Consider the following 19,619-nt stretch of genomic DNA (forward strand, 5'->3'; position numbering starts at 1 on the left):
CCGATTCCGGAAAATGCTGGATGTAATATCCAAGGGAAACTGTTAGGCCAAGGAATCACGTACGGGTTATGTAAACGCGTCATTTTGAGCAAAAAATATCAATAATTTTAATCATATCTTTCCTAAGTACACTATACATAGATTTAAAACCTTTATTTTGCTACAAATATTCCCATCCTCTACTTTGAGATCGTCAGCTAAGAGCCTCCGAGTCGGGGAATCGAGGAAATCTACTATGTAATGTGGATGTTAAAAGAAATCAAAAAGTGTGAATTTCGAAAACAACACTTGCTGTTATTATGTTTTTCTCAATTACTTCAGTTATTTCTTATAATTTAAAAAATAATGAAAGTTTTGTTGTTTTTGATAATCGCTTGGTTTGAAAAGAGGGAAAAAAACGTCGCAGGTAATACGACGTCACAATACACAGCTTACATCGGCTGTGTTATATTTCCCGCGTTTTTAACATACGCTTACAGAGCATGAATATACAAGTAATTTCAAATATAAAGTAATAAAAACATCTCCAAAGCAACAGTACTATCATTCTATGTAGAATAAACTTAATAATAAACATCAAAACATTTTCATAGTTTTAATATGAGTTGAAATAAATGCATGTAAGATGCATATTTATTATAATTATCACCTGCAGCATTTATGTAAGGAGGGGGAGGGGGTAACTATAGTGATCATAGCGCCATAGTAAACCTGAAAACCAATATTGATACTTTCAGCAAAAATTCCTCCTAACATATGTTAAAACATATTTTAAAATAAAAAAATAAAAAATTGATTATTTATTCCTCAGGGGGTGAAATTATGTCTGCTTTGGTGAATAATTGCCTTCTAAAAATTGCGAAATTGCTCATAAGCAGCCCTGCTTCTACTTCATATGAAAATAAATGGACATATTGATACAAATTATATATCATTTAAGGCTTTAACTTCAATTTGATATAAAATCTGTATCCCTTACCCCTTTTGTATCATTTTTAAACATCACCTCAAATACCTGTATCATTTATTACGGAAAGTAGACAAGAGGGGTTACTATGACAACCGTAGCGTCACAATTTCCGTGAAAACCATATATGATACTTTCATAATGAGTTACAGATACTGTTAACTACATAATATGTAAAAATTAAAAAAAATCATAGATTCATTAATTTTCAATGACCCATGCAATCACTACCTTAACTCTGTGGAAATTTCTACTACATGAAAACGCACCTTTGCAGGCAACGTTGTTGCTAATAGTAAATCAAACACAGGAGAATATGTAAGCAAGTAACAAATCGCGATCCTCATCTTAATGTGATTGACGTCATGTGATAAAATGTGACGTATGTTTTTTATATCCTTGTTGAATGACGAATCAAGCAATTAAGCACTATCCCCCTTTCCCCAGTGAGAAATGTATTTCAAAATGAAAAGGGTAATACTTACATGGTAAATCATTAATTCGAATATAATATCTTTGTTTTAATCTATTATTCGACCATCATACAGAGAAAGATGATTTACAACACTGATTTGTGCACAAGTAGATGCTAATTGACAACGAGAAAACAACATGTGTATCAAACCGGATTATCTTATTGTACACGTTGACTTTATATTCCATAGTGAGGTGAAAACAATGTTGTAATGTAAAGAACCTGATTCACAAACCCCTTATTATGGCCCTTACAATATATAAAAATGAAAGTAAGTGTTGAATAGGAGTATTGGTGTTATAAATATGTATCAGAATCCAGGGCTTAAAAAAACATGTTAGATTTTAAAAATAGGAGCACAACTTAAGCTGTATACATACTAGAACCGGATATGGTACCGTATTTTTGTCATTTTCCACCAAAAACTGGTTATTTTGTAAAGGTTTTGTCATACTGGTTTCATCTCGCCCAAAATATTTAAAGTATTTTTATAATATACACCTTTTCAATTGACCATAAATGCAAAAATAGTTTAGGGCGAGCTAGGAGCACTATTTTTATTTTTCAAAAAAACGATATTCCGAATTGCTGAAAAATATCGCGGTTATAATGCACTGGTGGTGGTAAACTTGAATTTTACAGATAATATGGCTGATTTAAGTATCTTATGGAGAAAGAAACCACGTTTTTTATTTCGTGTCATGTATATAGTTCATTTTAGTTCCGTATTTATTTTTAAAGCAAGGGAAATTCCCTCATCTAATAATAGTTTTCGGTTGCCGCTTCTTTTGCCCTTTTACTAGGTTATAGATGTTCATTTTCAATGCCTAGTTGTTCTCATCTTTTAAAGTCGTTCACGAAGCATCTTCATTGCATCGTTGCTTAAAAACTGTATAATTTTGGTACTTTTACATTATTATCATAAACATTATCATTGAACGAAACGAGTTACCGAAACTGTTAGGCCTAGTGACTGAAATGTACATGACGTCTTCTGTCACTTGGGGATATATCGGAAAATATTCAGGCTTCACGCAAGTATTCTTGTATGGTACTGATATCATATCGAATAATTTTTGCTTTATTTATTTTACAAAATTGTTACTACACAGCTTTAGACTGTCAACATTCGAAATAACTGTTTTATTTAACCTAACTTTACGTACATTGGTAGCGAGTCCTTCTTTGATTTACAGTACATCAAAGTTTCGGGCTGAATATTAGCATGACCTGGTCAGGCAAAAGGGAATTCAAAATAACAGATTTAAACTACCATATGACTTACCATAACATGCAGCATTGCGCCAGTTAAATCCGACACAGTAAATTATGTAAGCAATGCATAGATAGTAATCCACATGTTATCGATGAGACATGACGTCATCTGTTGTAAGACATTCATGACGCATTTTATGGTTCGATAGGCGGATCAAGTAACCCCCATATCAAAATACTCGATATACCGGTTGTTGTTGTTTTTAAGTTCACATATGCTATCGTCGTACATGCCAAGAGTTTTTTATTTCTTTTATTTTTATGTAACTTTATTTGTAAACAATTTAAAGACTGCGTTTTGTGTTTTGTTGTTGTTGTTTTTTAGGGGGGGGGGGGGGTAAGACAATACAGTATTTATTGGGCATGTTTAATTTCGTTGATTTTCTATTTCATAGGCCTTGTTCGAAGGCCTATCAACGCATCAGTGTTCCATTGTCCAATGTAAAATTACAAAAGGAAAAGTAGTGTCTTCTTGGTTGTCAAGGAGGTGTGTCCCCATACCAAGTTACATTTATCCAATATAAACAAATATTTTTTTCAGCGTGCTCAACAAGTCAAACTGTGTGATACAAGTAAAATTAAATTATGACAGACGGGCTGAATGCTATATTTTATATGTTTTGCCAATTAATAAACTGGATATGTGTCTTACCAATAAATATATCTTAATTTAATAATCCAGCCTACAATAGCAATAGGAAATTGTGCTTAAATACGGGACTTTCGAGATACGGATCCACTCTGACTTTTATCGCGCGTCAAACGTAATTGTAGGGCATGTCACTTCCGGATTACAATAACAACTAAGTAAACAAGCATGGAATTCTTCAATTGCTATCAAATTACTGTATTAAAATGCTATTTTTCAAAGAAAGGAATCACTACAACAATTTATAAGAAAATGCATTTGATTAAATTATGTGAGTTGGCGAGGAAAACAAATCTAGTGAATATCTTGAGGATATCGGTAAAACATCAAGCCTTCCATCCAAGGATTCGCGTCTAAATGCGCCTTTTTCCTTCCATCTAATTTACACCAAGGTACTAAGCACCAACAGTGAATTGGGTTGTCATTGTGGGACTGTGCATAGCTCTTCACGGACCGTCTGCTAGCGAAATACCAGTTGTAACGATATCAATTTTGCCCTACAATTGCTTACTATCACGTGACCGCGGTGTATAAACGTCAAGTCTAATCGGTCGTTCCGGCACATCCCGAAAGTTCCGTATTGCCCAATCTTCAAAACCTTAAATTGTGTACATGTGTGTGGTGGCGGTGGTGGGTGGTGGTCTTCAGCAACTCAAACTGTCCCAATCCCCCTCCCGAATTCAATTTCTTTAAGTGTGCAGTGGATAGATCGCCACATCGACCCATCTAAGTCAGCTGTAAGGGTGTTTTGAAATCTCGGTGTCAAATGGAACTAGTTTACACAAAAAATATACAGACAAAATGATTTGACGATTTGCATTTTAGTTGCGTCTATTCATACACGGTATACAACTGTACTGAATCTATAACTTCGAGAGAGAGAGAGAGAGAGAGAGAGAGAGAGAGAGAGAGAGAGAGAGAGAGAGAGAGAGAGAGAGAGAGAGAGAGAGAGATCTGCAATTGTATACAGGTACGGGAAGTTTAATCAAATCTTAAAATGAACAATATGTTTCTTATTATTAACCATTCCACTTCATTCTGATATATTTAATTTCCCTTTTTTCCGTGTTAAATTATTCGGCTGGCGCAAGTTAGGACTGCCCCTCTCTTTTTTAAACCGATGTTACGTGCCTAACTATCAAAAGTTTGTTCATTTTTAAAGTTAAATGATCCCAAAAGTCTCTTATTTGGTGAACTCGTGCTGCTCGTGCTGTGAAACAATATACCGACTAACACGTACGGGATGTCGAGAATTTGACCGTTTCATAAAGGTGTGAACGTCTGCGGGGAAGTCTGCATACGGATATGTATCAATATCTTGATATATCTATATACAAGAAATAATCCCGATTTACAAACATGTTGAGGTTTCTATTTAGAGATAATTAAAATCCATTTAGCGACACTGTCCACTCTATTTCTGGGGGTTTTAAAAACAATTTATCTGCTTCAAACATATAAACGTTAAAAATTAACACATAACGAACGTCATAAGTTAAGAGTAATTAAGATGAATTCTTTCGAATAGCAAACTCCAACATGTAAACAATTTAAGTAAGTTATCAAATCAGTATGATAATTCTTTAAAGATAGACAGTGAAGGTACATTTTTTTTAAATTACTATTTTAAATTTACAATAATATATATCATTAAATGTATGAATATATACAAGTCGCCGTTTTATACGTTTTAATTTTCACCCACTAATATTTCGCTTAGTATTTATTATCTTTTTTTATCACACGAAGGTGCACGGTGGCACAAAGGAGACACAGATGTCAGATACATGTATGCACTTAGATCCTCCGTGGACTTAAAGATCAACCTCGCTCAGAAAATTATGACTTCAGAGGTGCCAACAATTTTAAAGGTCCACCGTGTTTTATTTTTAAAATTTTAGTTTACGAGGTGGATGTTCAAAAAATCAATTTTTCTAATTAGTTACTATAATTACTCAAGTTTAACCAAAATTATACAGTGGTCTCTCTCTTTTTTTTTTTTTTTTTTATCGTCAGTTAATATCAATTTTAATGGAAATTGATACGAATAGATATATGCAACTTGAAAATATAAACTCGTCTTTGAGATAGACGGTAAAATAATACTATTTGCTGTGGTCTTTTCACTGAAAGGAATTTTAATTTTTGATCACGATTTTTCAATTATATCCAATATAGCGGGAAAAAATAGTAAAGTGTTATGTAGTGGGGAAGGGGGATATATCACAAATTTAAACATCGTGATAGAAAATATACAAGTTCCTAGTATTTTAACAATTGTGATTTACAACCAGAATAAGCCCAAAAAATATATATTAACCTATGCGTCCATTTTTTGTGTATTACACTGTGATTCTCATAACGTCAACACCATGACTTTATATAGCTTTTCTGTTGAAAAACAACACAAAGTTTAAACGACTGTAAAACGAAAACTAGAAAAGATATAGTTGTAAAATAAACTGTTCTATAACCTATAAATCCTAGAGCATTCACTGTGAAAGTCTCAGTTATTTTGGCGAAAGGCCAATTTTAGTACTTCGTGGCTCTGGTTCTTTAAAGAGGGGGGAAATACTTGCGGTATCCTATCAAGGGGCTGTGTTCCAATACCAAACCAGGTTATACAAAAATAACCGGCGCTCCTCAATTGGAATTTGACCAATCAGAGACAAGGATACAATAAGAACTAAATCATTTTAAAATAAACATCATTTCAAAGGTCCAGTTTTGCACTTCACTCTCTGAAATACGTTAAGGTTTTGTTTAGAGGCCAAACATTAGTATCGCATAGATGTTAGGAGTTTGTTTACATCGATATGTTCAAATATTTAAATCGTGTTTATGTGCTGACCGAAATACTAAAAGAAAACGCGTAGAACACTCAAATCAGGCGACCCAATTCCATAGTATGTAGGGGGTAGATTACAAAAGATCAAAATAGGAAAATAAGCGCTAAACAGACTATTTTAAAAGGAAATTTCAAAAAAAGACAGCAGAATATGTAATTCGAGTAGAACTGACTTTCATGACACACACTGACAATTACAACATGACTACTAAGATATATGATGACGATGCTGAAACTGTACAACAAAATCCACATTTCTCACAATGTATCTGCTGTGTGTAAAGTCGTACAAAAACTACTGTCTTCATATCGGCACCTGCGATTTTACATGTGTCTATTATAAAGAAGGTTATAGCTACGAAGAACGCAATTATGTGCAGGCCGAAAAGGCAGGGTGTCCGAGGGCAGCCTTAAGGCACCCAGTGAGTCCAAATCAAAGTCGTGGTGGAGGTTCAGGGTACAAAGTCCCCGGAAGCTTCCGAGCTCAAGCGCTTTCTGTGGACAGAATCTATGCTTAGGTAAAAAAAAAAAAATGTATGTCAATTTGAATCAACCAATTTGATTAATCAATGATTTTAGTATTTAGTAGATTTTGTCACAGAATGCTCAATTTTTTTTGGCACCATACGACTTAAAGTTCCCTTTTAATTCTTTCTTGACAGATCGATGTACATGTCATTACGTGCAGGTGTATAAACAGCACGTCCCTGTGTAAGGAGCTGTGAAAGGTGCTGTGTAAGGTGCTGTGAATGGCGCATGGTTAGTAAAATGTTGAAGAGAGGTTTAGACAAAGATGCAAATAAAAATGCTAACACTATATGCACCCCAACTTCTACAGTCATTGAATTATGTACACAAATGAGTATTTTCATTAGAATCCAAACCTCTTAGCTTCCGCAATCTTCAAAAGCACAATGAATACGATCTTGGTTTTGCGAAACACGGATTTTAGAAAGTAATGAGCATAGTGATATAAAAATGCAGTTCTATTTGAAATATCGGGTAGACTATAAATGTAGTTACATGTATCATAAACATGTTTCGATATCGACTGTATCTAATATGTAAGTTGTTTCAGATTCGTATAACTAATAATCACAGAATGAAATATGATAGCATGTTCATTTGAACAATTAATTCCCGTAATCGAATTTCGTATTCTGGGACCCGTTTTACAAAACAACTTAGGATAAAGTCGCAAGTCTTAAATTGTAATACGCAGTTATTACTTTACGTGAATGAAGTAAAACTTTTCTGAAAATAGTTTGCATTTGGAGCGAATGATCTTACAATAAACTGGAAAATTCCAGTATGTAAAGTTGATCGTAAGTCGTAAGTTCGTTTGCAAAACGCGCCCCTGCATTTCTGCTATATTTTAAAACAGAAAACAAATAAACGAAACATGACATAAGCCTTATATTTCAATGTACCAATGAAATATATTTATTAAAAATGTACATTCGATTTTAATGCAAGAGTGCGTTCGAGACCGCCGTGGACGTTGTCCCTGTGCTCCTGAGAGTCGGGAGTAACGAGAACATGTCCACACGGACGTGGTCTTTCCCTACACTACCTACAGAAAAGATGTGAGTTCTCGTGATGCGCACTGGGCGTTTGGGATCGGCAGGTATTAGGGCGAAGAACGGCGGAATCTTAACACACACAAGGGGCCGGAGATCATATGATAGAGGCACTATACATCTTTAATTCATATGGTTGATCTAAAAACCATTAAAAGAGGGCAGGGATAAATACTGGATGTTAAGAAAAGCCATGTTTTCAGGAAATATTCTTTATATAGAATTGAGAAACTTATGTATCACCGTGTAGAAAAGAACTATGGTAAAGTACGGTACCCTGTTCCAAGATTGAGATAGACAAGTACGCTTCTGTTATTGTACGCCTAATATACAAATATATGAAGTATATATTGCAAAAGTGGTGGTTAATGTTGTAATAGTCTATAGTAGAAGGTAAATATTGCATAATATTTGCATGATCAGCGCCTATTACAACGATACAGAGATTTTGAAATTCGAGCATGATTAAGGTAAGGCAAATTTATGACTAGGGTAAAGGAAACTTAATCAATATGTATGGCTAGGGTAACGCATATAGAAATAACTCGGTAAATTAGTAAAACATTGAAGTGGTTGTTTCATTGTATGCCCTCATATGTTAATTTTGTGTTAATCTTTGGAACAATCAGATATCTAATTCGGGGCTTTTACATTTCAAGTTATGTACTATCCAGACCGATATATGTATTTTTGTTGTAATATAACTGCAATATAAAATCTAAATCTATTTTGTAGATCATAAAAACGCTTCATATTGAGGAGATCAGCAACGTCGCGAAAGTCCTTACTAAAACATCACAATTAATTTCTGCCCAGAGTTATCGTTCCTTACACTCGCATATATCTACCGTCCTATGTCAACGTCTCAAACTACGTAATGTCATTCCACATGTAAATTCATCTTTTACGGCTAATAAAACTAAGTGTTACTTTATAAAATATCGGGAAAATGTCGGACAAGCAACTATATGTATTTTTCTCCATTACTATGAATTTTTTATGTATATATGTATAGGCCTGGTGCAAGAGAACGACCTAATATCCACGTTTCAACCCAAATCAATGCTTCTTTTGTCACAAAAAGACTTGACATCTGTTCAATATTTATTTATTTACTTATATTTTTTGTAACTGAACTCGATGCCATACTTTTTTGGGCACACGTGCCACTATTACAATAACGTTGTAAAAGCCTCCAGACGTTGACAGAGGTATATGTGAGAGCAAGGAACGACAATTCGGAGTAGCTATTGCGTCAGCGAATAGTTGATATAGATGCGTCAAAAATATAGTTTCAAACATCTTAATTAGAAAACATTAATAACACTTTTGAACATAAAATGCCTCAAGATGTGAAATAGAATCGAAGAAAAAATATCAAAAACTGATGAAAATGAGGATGAAAAACATTTTGCAGAAACGAGTAGTGTTTAAATAGAGGGGGTGACTTTAAAGCTCTTCCGAGAATAGCTGTTCATCATCTTCTTGACAAAGGTTACTTGCACTGCAAAATTCTAAATAATAAACGATATTCCGATGCTAGTCTTAACTCTGGTATGTTTTATAAAGGGTGCTCCAGGAATGTTTTAGAGGGATTGTGTCACTTGGTAAGGTTGCAAGATTGGTAAAATTATCCGCCTTCCTCAAACCAGAACACACTACTTGGTGGTCAACATAATTCTTCTTCGGGGTACTTGTTTCGTCAGGTTGAAAAACGATTAAGCTCCCATCGGATCCCGTAACAACTGAATCGGGCAATATATTGCGAACGTATCTGTATATTGATAAGAAGTACGTTAGGTATCTGGTAATTTGTTAGTCATCGTAGTTGAATCATTTATGGAAATGAAAGTGAAATTGACACATGTATACTTCAGTTAGAAATATAATGGTTATACAAACTAAATTATCTTACAAACGTTCCGAGTTTAAATAAAAACAACCGTGAATACGAAAGAGCAAAATTGCAAATTTCAAACATTTCAATAAAAAAATTATGGATAAAAAAAATAAAACAAACTCAAATTTCTCTGAAAGTAATTAAATGAAATTATACTACGCAAATCCTTAGCATTAGATCAGGAAGGCTTAGCTTTGTTGATCGGGATACTTCAGGCTGAGAAATGTATTATGCGAAAATTGTTGGTCAAGATAAGACTCCCGGTTACGAAGCGAATGCTCTCAGATACCATTCAGCTACCGCTTGAGTTCAATTTCCAATCTGCATCGTATTTGCTTGTGATCTCCATTGACCTCCAGGAAAACGTATTTGATGCAAATTGACATGTACATGTACATGCAATACAGTAAACAAAGCAAAGCGTACATTTCATGACACATCATCAAATACGGTATAATTATTCTCTATTATAGCAACAATAACGGATATATGATGGAAAATATGATATGACGTTAACAATTACTAAGCTTTTATAATTACACGCAGTATATTCATTTGATAAAAAAAGATTACAATCAGTGTGACCTCTATGTATGTCTATCAAACTCTGTTCGCACAAACTGTCTTTAAAGCTTTTACATTTCTAAATAAAATAAAACAAACATATGATTTATAACAAGCTTTGAGTAATACACTTTATTTCAATTATGTTATTTAACCCAATCAGATGAAAAACAGTTAAGCTAATTTCCTCTCTCCAAGCACCATTTCTAATTATTCATGATCATAGGACGTTGTATGAGTTCCGAAAATAAACTACGGAATATCGAAACATTTCGAACTCTTCAGAAAAAGAAATTTCGGAAATTATGCATTAATTGAGCAACTGATGTCTACAAATTAATGAAGACTAAAGCCGATTCATGTCTGATAAAAAAAAAAGATTCTCCCCGATTCAATTATCCTTTTTGACTACTGCAAGCGAATATCCTAATACCAAAAAACATGATTCTCTAACGTTTAGTAACAGAACACGACTTAAAAGCAATTCTCTGTAAGGACCAAAATATTGCAAGCGAATATCCTAGTACCAAAAACCATGACTCTCTAATGTTTAGTAACAGAACACGACTTAAAAGCAATTCTCTGTAAGGACCAAAATATTGCAAGCGAATATCCTAGTACCAAAAACCATGACTCTCTAATGTTTAGTAGCGGAACGCGACTTAAAAGCAAATCAAAGCACAATGAAAAGGTAAAGATAGTGATCTATGTCATCAATCTCAAAATTTGTATAATGTGAATTTCATCTACCGTACGTGGATATTTACTCAGCTTGGTAGATATTCTCGATTCATTCCGCTTAACAACCGACCACCCTGCAATGGTACCGTAATGATACCGTAAATTATCACTTGTCAGGATATGGGGCTTACGGCGGGTGCGACCGGTTGACAAGGGATGCTTACTCCTCCTAGGCACCTGATCCCTTCTCTGGTGTATCCAGGGGTCCGTGTTTGCCCAACTATTTATTTAGTATTGCTTGCGGGAGTATGATTGAGATTGATCACTGTTCGTTATCTTCACCCTCCCTTATTATCAATCAATCGTTAGGCACGTAGTAACGGAGACACACTTCGCGTCATAGAAGACGTACTTTTCCCTTCAATTTATTATTTCATACAAAGATTGTTATTTTTACATGGAGCATCGATTTATTAGCTGATATTTTTTTTTCTAGTAGCGATAGATAGTGGCGCAAATACTAGGTTTGAAGCTGTATGATCCGAATTACATTTTTTTCCATCTCGTAAAACGCTATTAAATCATCGCACGTATGTAGTTATGAGGCTGTATGACATATCATACATTATTTCACCTGTTTTAACAAAAAATATTTAATTCTAAATCGGTGTTTACAAACAATTGCGTCACCCTGTCATTACAAGTGACAGTCGCGTTACCAGTTCAAACTTACATATCATCGGTGTTCTTATCTGTGTAAAGCTGTGTAGTTTGTTACAACAGCAACGTGCCATAAGCTTAATAGTAATAAAAATATCAAATGCATCTTAGTAATTCGTTGTTTACGCTCTTTCAGCCCTAAAACTAGACAGTTGCGTCTGAGTTAATACATCATGTTGGGATTCCCTTGTCGGGCGTAGGCCTATTTATAGACGTCTAACACTGTATAATTTATGCGTTACCCGGAACACCTCGGGCCTTACACCGTGCTTTGGCTGAAATGTCCGAGGTTTTCCGGATGAGCATTTCGCAAATTCGATGGTCGTTATAACGATCGAGTTCGTCAATACAACCTCGCATTGGGTCAAATGCTGTCTGACGTGTTTCATACCGATTGTTAAGCCGTTCTTGGCACACTGATTTTGACTGCGGATTACTCCGTTTACCTGATCAGGATATGGGGCTCGCGGCGGGTGTGACCGGTCAACAGGGGATGCTTACTCCTCCTAGGCACCTGATCCCACCTCTGGTGTGTCCAGGGGTCCGTGTTTGCCCAACTATCTATTTTGTATTGCTTGTAGGAGTTATGAGATTGATCACTGTTCGTTATCTTCACCTTGCATCTATGTACCACACTATATTTACTTTCTAAATAATATTTTCACTGTTTTCTTTTACATGGAGATGTTTTCAAGCATGTAATTAATGAAAAGTTGATAATTTTGTAAAGTAATTAATCTGCTTTAAAGTAATTATGTACAGAAATAATACATGAATATCGGGTCATACAGCTTTAATTGCATCATATCAAGCCACGCCTATTGTCTCCGTTTACACTATGTCAAATGCCATGCATGGATGATGAAAAAAAATCTTCGTCTTCGTAATTATTTTTGTTTCTTAATCAACCAATCGGTGAGCTTCCAATATTTAAGGTGGAAAGGGTAGGTAATACCGGACTCGATAACTGTTGCTAGCGACGATGTGTTTAACCGATGGATATGTAATTATTGAAGATACCCAAACACGTGTACGTATTGATTATTTCCTACATCTATTGGTCGTTAGCATTGTCATATAGTTAGGTGACATTAATATTCATAACACGGGCTGTTATAACTCGTGTAAGGTATTTCATACAGGTAAAGTCATTCTAAGGCTCTTTCTCGTGCAGTCTGTTAAGTCTCATCTACCCGTCCATTGTAATGCATACATTGAATTGTTAATTTTATCATATTAATTTTGTTATTCTTTATTTGTAGCATTCTGAGATAATTGCATAAAAAAGAATGTATATACTTTGTAATTGTGCATCGAATTATTAGAAACAATTAAACTGCACATACAGGTAAGAGTGCTAAACATCCTATTTAACTTGTTTGTATTCATTTTATAAATGGTTTAAGTTCGATTGAGTGAAACGAATAAGAACACAAATAAATCATGAATTGAAGGCATGACTAGTTTTCTTGCTAAATAAGAAGTTTCAGACAAATGTGACGTCAACTTTACCTACCCATCCAACCCCCTATTTAACTTTTTAACTTTTAGCTATGTTCGTGCGGGATTGATATGTGACTTAACGAACTTTAAAAAAAAAATAGAAACATGTTTTTTATGAAAATTAATTTTAATACTATTAATGATTCTTAACAAAAAAGTATTTTGCTTGTTTTTGACAATGGAGACAATGTTTAAAGCATTGTTTCATCACATCATGACCGCGATTGGCCCCATTAATATGCAACCATCATCAGGTAGTGCAGATTCAGATTTATTCAAATTATGGCCCTGGATGGTAAGGCGAGGTAACAAAATGATCAAATTTTTAGGTGATAACATACATGTATGATCAAATTTATCAGCATATTTCATAAGAAATTATTTGCGATCGTTCTTCGAAGCTTGTGTCAATATGTTTCTTGTTATTTCCGATACATGCAGTGTGTTTGATTTTTTTTAAAAAGTTGCCCACGTTTGCTCAGAAAACAAGATTTCGTTTGTCACACTAAATACCAAAACCGCAACGGAATCGGAGACGAAATAGTAGTTCCAAATGTCTGTATAAGATTGCGACGTGAACGTGTGGGCGGCCTGCAGGCTGTTGGTGGGACACATTCACCGATTAAAGACAATTAGGCGAAAACCCAAAAAGATGGAACCATTTCCAGCAATGGACAGGGGTTGAGTGTCATATTTAACATGAAATCTCGATTCAGTATGATTGCATACTGTAAACGAAATACTCATCACCCACGATGTTTCTAATAATTGTTTTCTCACGGCTTGCGTGCATCCACCGTTTATATAAACGTCATTCCTTCATGAATAATCATTAGAAAATCACCGTTAACCCCTTGCATTGAATAGAACATTACTCCTTTGATACCCTTATAATTTGTTCTGATGGGATTTTTCTTCTTCAAAAATATGAAAATATTGCATTCATAAGGATTGTTTTAATAATTCATATCGATGGAGAGAATGATGTGATTCAAAGTGCTGTGTCATATTTAGATCGACACATATTTCACTTCATTTTTTTTAATTTAATGACTCTATTTACTTACTTGATTTTCCCACAGTTCAGAAGTAGAGAAACATTCCAAAAATATGATGTATAAATCATATATTTCATATGCCAGAGTTTCAAAGATTTAGAGGTATTCCTTTTGCATGGTCCTGTTTTTAAACATTACTGGTCAAATTCAGAGGTACGTCAGAGAAAGTGTTAAAGTGATTGACATTTTACTTACGTATTTCGGTGATAACTCTCCATCCATGAGGAAGAAAACGACCCTTTGTGACAATGAGTTCGATCAAATCAAGTCCTTTTCTCCAGACAAAAGGCTGCAGAATGTTCTGGATGATTCGATTTCTAATACCTTCATATTTGGGGTAATACCAGTTCTTCTCAATAATACTGCTCAATATCAGATATTCACTGTCAGTTCTGACACTGCCTACAAAGTCTTCAATAATCCTATCTCTGACCTCAGGAGAAGAAAACTCTACTTTTCCCCCGTCCCACTTCAGCACGTCTCCTTTGTCTGTCATTGATTTAATAGAACGGATATCCTCCTCTGCTGGTCTGCTGTCCATGCCTAACAAGCTTCTACTATTTTCCAAATATTTATGGAATTCCCCTTTATCTATCTCCCTAGAATAAATAACGTCATATCTTGCCAACAAATGAAGTAGGATCGCCTGGTCATATTCAGAAAGTTGACAGTAGATATCTGGAAACAAATGAAATGTGTATACTGACATTGATAGAGAAAATATGTATTTGTATATCATCAAGGAGAGGATTTTGATACAATAACATAACTGATTCAATTCCCAAAGTGAATTATAACCCCAAGACAAACTTCTATTTTTTCCAAACATTTATGGAAATATCCTTTATCTATATCCCAAGAAGAAAGCCCGACATATCGTGTCAATAACTGAAGTAGGATCGCCTGGTAATATTTACAGTAGATGCCTTGAAAAAAATTGAATGCTTATATTGATAGAAAACACATGTATATTTATATATCACCAACGAAACTTTTTGGAGATTCAATGATACAACCAATTAAATTATCAAAGTGAATTATAACCTTAAGATTAGGCAGAACATATTTCATCAAATCAAAAATTTTACATAAACTGATCGACAAATATGTTGAATTTCTAAGATGTACATACTTAGCAAAACACAAATCCCCTAAATGAAGAATAACTGAATTTCATGATGTTTTCTATCACTCTATTGAAATAAATAATGTCTAATGTTGTGTAGCTTACTAAAGATAAATCACTTGTATCATCGATCAATGTTTGGAATGGAAATGTGAGAATTCAAGATTTTTCTTTAACGTGAAAATGAATATATCAAATCACGTTAAATACATATGTTTGGTAAGAACAGTTCAGTAGTTATACTTACATATGCATCGTTAATCAATCTATAAAATTAATACCTCGTTTGTATCCATATTACATGTATGTTGCCTCAAAAAATCTTAATCAATTAGAATCAATACAGTCACGTCAGTTAGAGTCAGTTTTCATTGAATTAATTATTAATTTTCTGCTTCAAACTATGGAGGTATAGTTTATAACACCAAAACATATAGTTACGGCTCTTTCTATATAGTTACGGCTCTTTCTATATAGTTACGGCTCTTTCTATATAGTTACGGCTCTTTCTATATATTTGAGAAAAAAATCCCAATACCCGCATTTAATGGTCAATGAGACGAAATTATAGACAATAGTAATTTCTTTACTGGTAACATTGTCTTCTTCCTCCTCCTCCTCCTCATCACCATCATCATCATCATCATCATCATCATTATCACCCTCGCCATCGTCTTTGCTGTTGGAGTCTGCTCTAAAACGCTTTTGCAAGAGATCCTTGGTAAAGAGAAAATATCAATAGAAATATTACCCCTTAGGAGAAGAATGAATGTACATTGTGACATATATATAGTTTATGTATCACTGTGATATTCAAAGGACATGAACTAGATCCTTGCAATCAAAAGCTACTCACAGACTCAACAGCTGAATCACGACGCTTTCTGTCTGCCATTACTGACGACGTCAATATATTCTCAACAGTTGTGGAAGTTGGTCACATTCTGAAATTTAAAACGCGAAACGTTATAAGTCATCCTCTACTGGATTTGAATAAAGTGGTACAGTATGTCAGATGATGACGAAGTAAAAGTTCTGAGAAATATTCTCGAATGAAGTTCAACGGGAAATCATCATTTAATATGTCATACGATGTTCTAAGTTTTAGTAAGTTGTAGCATTCGTTGTTTTCATTTCCTTTTGTTACCACTTTATTTAAAAGAAATATGAAATAGACGATAGCGAAAACGAATATTTTAATGTTTAAATGAACTGTGTTTGCATTAGAAATAAATCAACAGGAAATTAATTCGTATCAGAGATATTTTCATATACATGTACATGCACCTTAATGATAATAATTTTGTTTTAAAGTCAAACATAACAGCAATGAACATTAGCTATATACCAGCTATTTACTGACTTGCACGGATGTTAGCGATGTGTTTTCATTGAATAGGAGGAAACCAGGGTACCCGGAGGAAACCCACGTGTCCAAGTTGTCGACCAACATTCATATATGATGAACCAAACACAGAGATTCTCATAATCCTCTGGCATGTAAGAATAGCTCCAACGTAAATAGGTATACTTAAAGCTGACATGAATTAATATAGTAGAATTCCCCGTGTCTGCCGCATGTATCGTTTATCCGCCATATTAGATAACTGTTCTATTTATGGGCCGGCACAAGCCAATGATATAGGTTTGAAGAAGTTGTATGCGTTTCTGCGGGACAGATATCTGTTACTGCGGGTGTGTTTAATATAGATTGACGCCTTATATGCAGCTATTTATTTTTTTTATTTTGTTGACAGGGGTTTATGTTTTATATTTTTATGACCACAAAAATGTAATGGTATAATATATAACTAGATGCTGTCATGAGACAGTAATACCCGCACGTAAGCATTTGCCTTTAAATATACACTCCGTCCAAATGGCGAATCCAGAAGGGAATCCGGGGATTGGCACACCCCCCCCCCCTTTCTGTGGGACATCTTTGTTGTTTTAAAAAAATATATATATGATACTGCTAATATTTTTAGGCAATTATTTTTAATGTACAAGTTAAATAAAAGATTAACTAGCACTGGATGATACACGTATATCTAATTGTATCAATTCATTTTTTTTTTATTTCTGGAACACCCCCCCCCCCCCCGCTTTATATCTCTGAATCCTATAATGTTTAACTAGCAAAGAAGCGGATGGACGTTGTGAAAAGTATCTAAAAGGTCAAGTGCTGACCCCCCACTTCAAAAATTCCTGCATCCGTTTCTGTAAGATCTACTTCACAAGCTCATATTACAGAGATAGAATGGTACCCTAATTGGTATCCAGGTTTTCTGCAATTCCTTGTAGTTACTTCAGTGTGTATTTTTACGACAAGTTTAATTTTTAGTGACTTACATGCTCAAACAAATGTGATAAAAGTTGATGATAAGCTTATCGTCATATGTTGTTGCCCTCCCCCTCTAAATATATCTATGATCATTTGACCTGGCATGACTTTTTAGTGAACAAAATATTTACGAACGTAATGTGACCAGGGTTAAATACTAGATGATTTAAAGAGAAGAAATAATGGAGTTTGAATGATATCAATGTTGTTTATTTGTGTTTGAATGCATGATGGTGCTCATTGTACATTGATAAAGTGACTTTTTTATAGGATCCGAAACAGTGACATGTGAGAGAGTTGGTTGGTGGAGATTTCCACTTTCACTTTTGAAGATGCAGTAAACGGACGACAGAAGGGGAAACTGCGCATATCCTCGTTGGATGATTTGTGTACATGTGTGGACGTGGAGGTCATTTCAATGAGTTAACTAGGATTTAAGAGGCTGAGCAAAGGCACAAAGAAAATGTGTCCTGAGTATAGAGTCTGAACAAAGGATATTGCATCATTCCTGATCAGGCAAGTTGAAGATAACGAACAGTGATCAATCTCATATTCATTTATTTTATTTTATTTATCATTTTTTCCTTTTTTGTTTTTGGAATAATATTTTATTCATTTATTGGTTTACAATATTACAGAAGGTGAAATGTACATGTGTAACTCTTTCTGTGTATGTCTATTTCTTTTAATTTGGGGGGGGGGGGGTATTATCAGTTTGTATAGAGTGTCAATTTTGTGTATTGCTTAAAGATCAGTACCAGTGCCCTAATGTTGAACATTGGGCAGATATGTAAATTGGTACTTGGTTGGTTCATGCAGTCCTCCTTGACATTGACAGAGCTTTCCCACGGAGACTATTTCTCCAAGTTATGCGTAGAATGTCGGTCATCTATCTGTGTCTCACAAGTACTTGGTGCAGCCAACTATCATTCTGAATCCCGTGAAGGAAGGGGATATAGACTTCCTTTGGAATGACGTACATACTCAATATTGCGTTCCTTATGGAGACCCACATCTTGAAGAGTGACCTTGACTTTTGACCTTGACCCCATTTTTTAAGTCAACCATTTAAGACCTTGTGGAGAAGAAATTGATCTTGACCTTTGACCTAGACACACTTACAAGGTCATTCAAGGTCAACAATCCTAGAATATCATGTGACTACTCCTAAAGATGTAGATGGAGCTTTATGATAGAAAATGTCATTTTTCGGCCCCTCTTTGCCCCCTGGGGCCAATATGAAAATTCTAAAACCTTATTGCACATCTACAGGACATTACTATTCAGCTCCCTGAATATAATGTGACTATTCCTAAAGATGTAGATGGAGTTTAAGTGACTAGCTTTGTGATAGAAAACGTCATTTTTCGGCCCTTATTTTCCCCCTGGGGCCAATATGAAAATTCCGAAACCTTATTGCACATCTACAGAACATTACTATTCAGCTCCTAGAATATCATGTGACTGCTCGTACAGATGTAGATAGAGTTTAAGTGACACTCTTTATGTTAGAAAATGTCATTTTTCAGGACCTATTTGCCCCCTCCTGAAACCTTATTGCACATCTACAGGACTTTACCATTCAGCTCCTAGAATATAATTTGGATTGCGCTGTAAATGTGGACACAGTTTTAGTGACAACAACTGGGACGGACGGACGGACGGCCGGACAGACCAGGATAAAAACAATATACCTGAACTTTCTTTAGAAAGTGCGGATATAAAAATTCCAAAACCTTATTGCACATCTACAGGACATCAGCAACCAATTTCCTAAAGATTATTAGGATACTGCTTAAAACGTAAAAAGAGTTCTGGGGACCTGAGTGTTCTTTTATGCAAAAATGTCATTTTCAACCCTCACTTGACCCCAGGGGTGAAAATGAAAATTCCAAAACTTTATTGCTTATATATAGGACACCAGCAATC

At 34.7% G+C, this 19,619-nt stretch overlaps 1 protein-coding gene across 2 annotated transcripts in view; it reads right to left on the bottom strand.

Moving 5' to 3' along the window:
- The window catches only part of LOC125652354 (uncharacterized), a 270,302-nt gene that overhangs the window by 79,256 nt on the left and 171,427 nt on the right, over positions 1-19,619 (bottom strand). The window contains exons 2-4 of one of the 2 annotated variants that reach the window (XM_056159426.1): positions 16,203-16,290; positions 15,937-16,063; positions 14,416-14,898 (exon numbers count right to left, since the gene is read on the bottom strand). The exons of the other annotated variant lie outside the window; for it this stretch is intronic. Of the exons in view, the coding sequence (XP_056015401.1) occupies positions 14,416-14,898; positions 15,937-16,063; positions 16,203-16,241 (649 nt within the window). The 5' untranslated portion in view covers positions 16,242-16,290. The remainder of the gene's footprint in view (positions 1-14,415; positions 14,899-15,936; positions 16,064-16,202; positions 16,291-19,619) is intronic. 2 annotated transcript variants of the gene reach the window in all.

The sequence above is a fragment of the Ostrea edulis genome, chromosome 3, assembly GCF_947568905.1.
Source record: "Ostrea edulis chromosome 3, xbOstEdul1.1, whole genome shotgun sequence".
NCBI classification, from domain to species: Eukaryota; Metazoa; Mollusca; class Bivalvia; order Ostreida; family Ostreidae; genus Ostrea; species Ostrea edulis.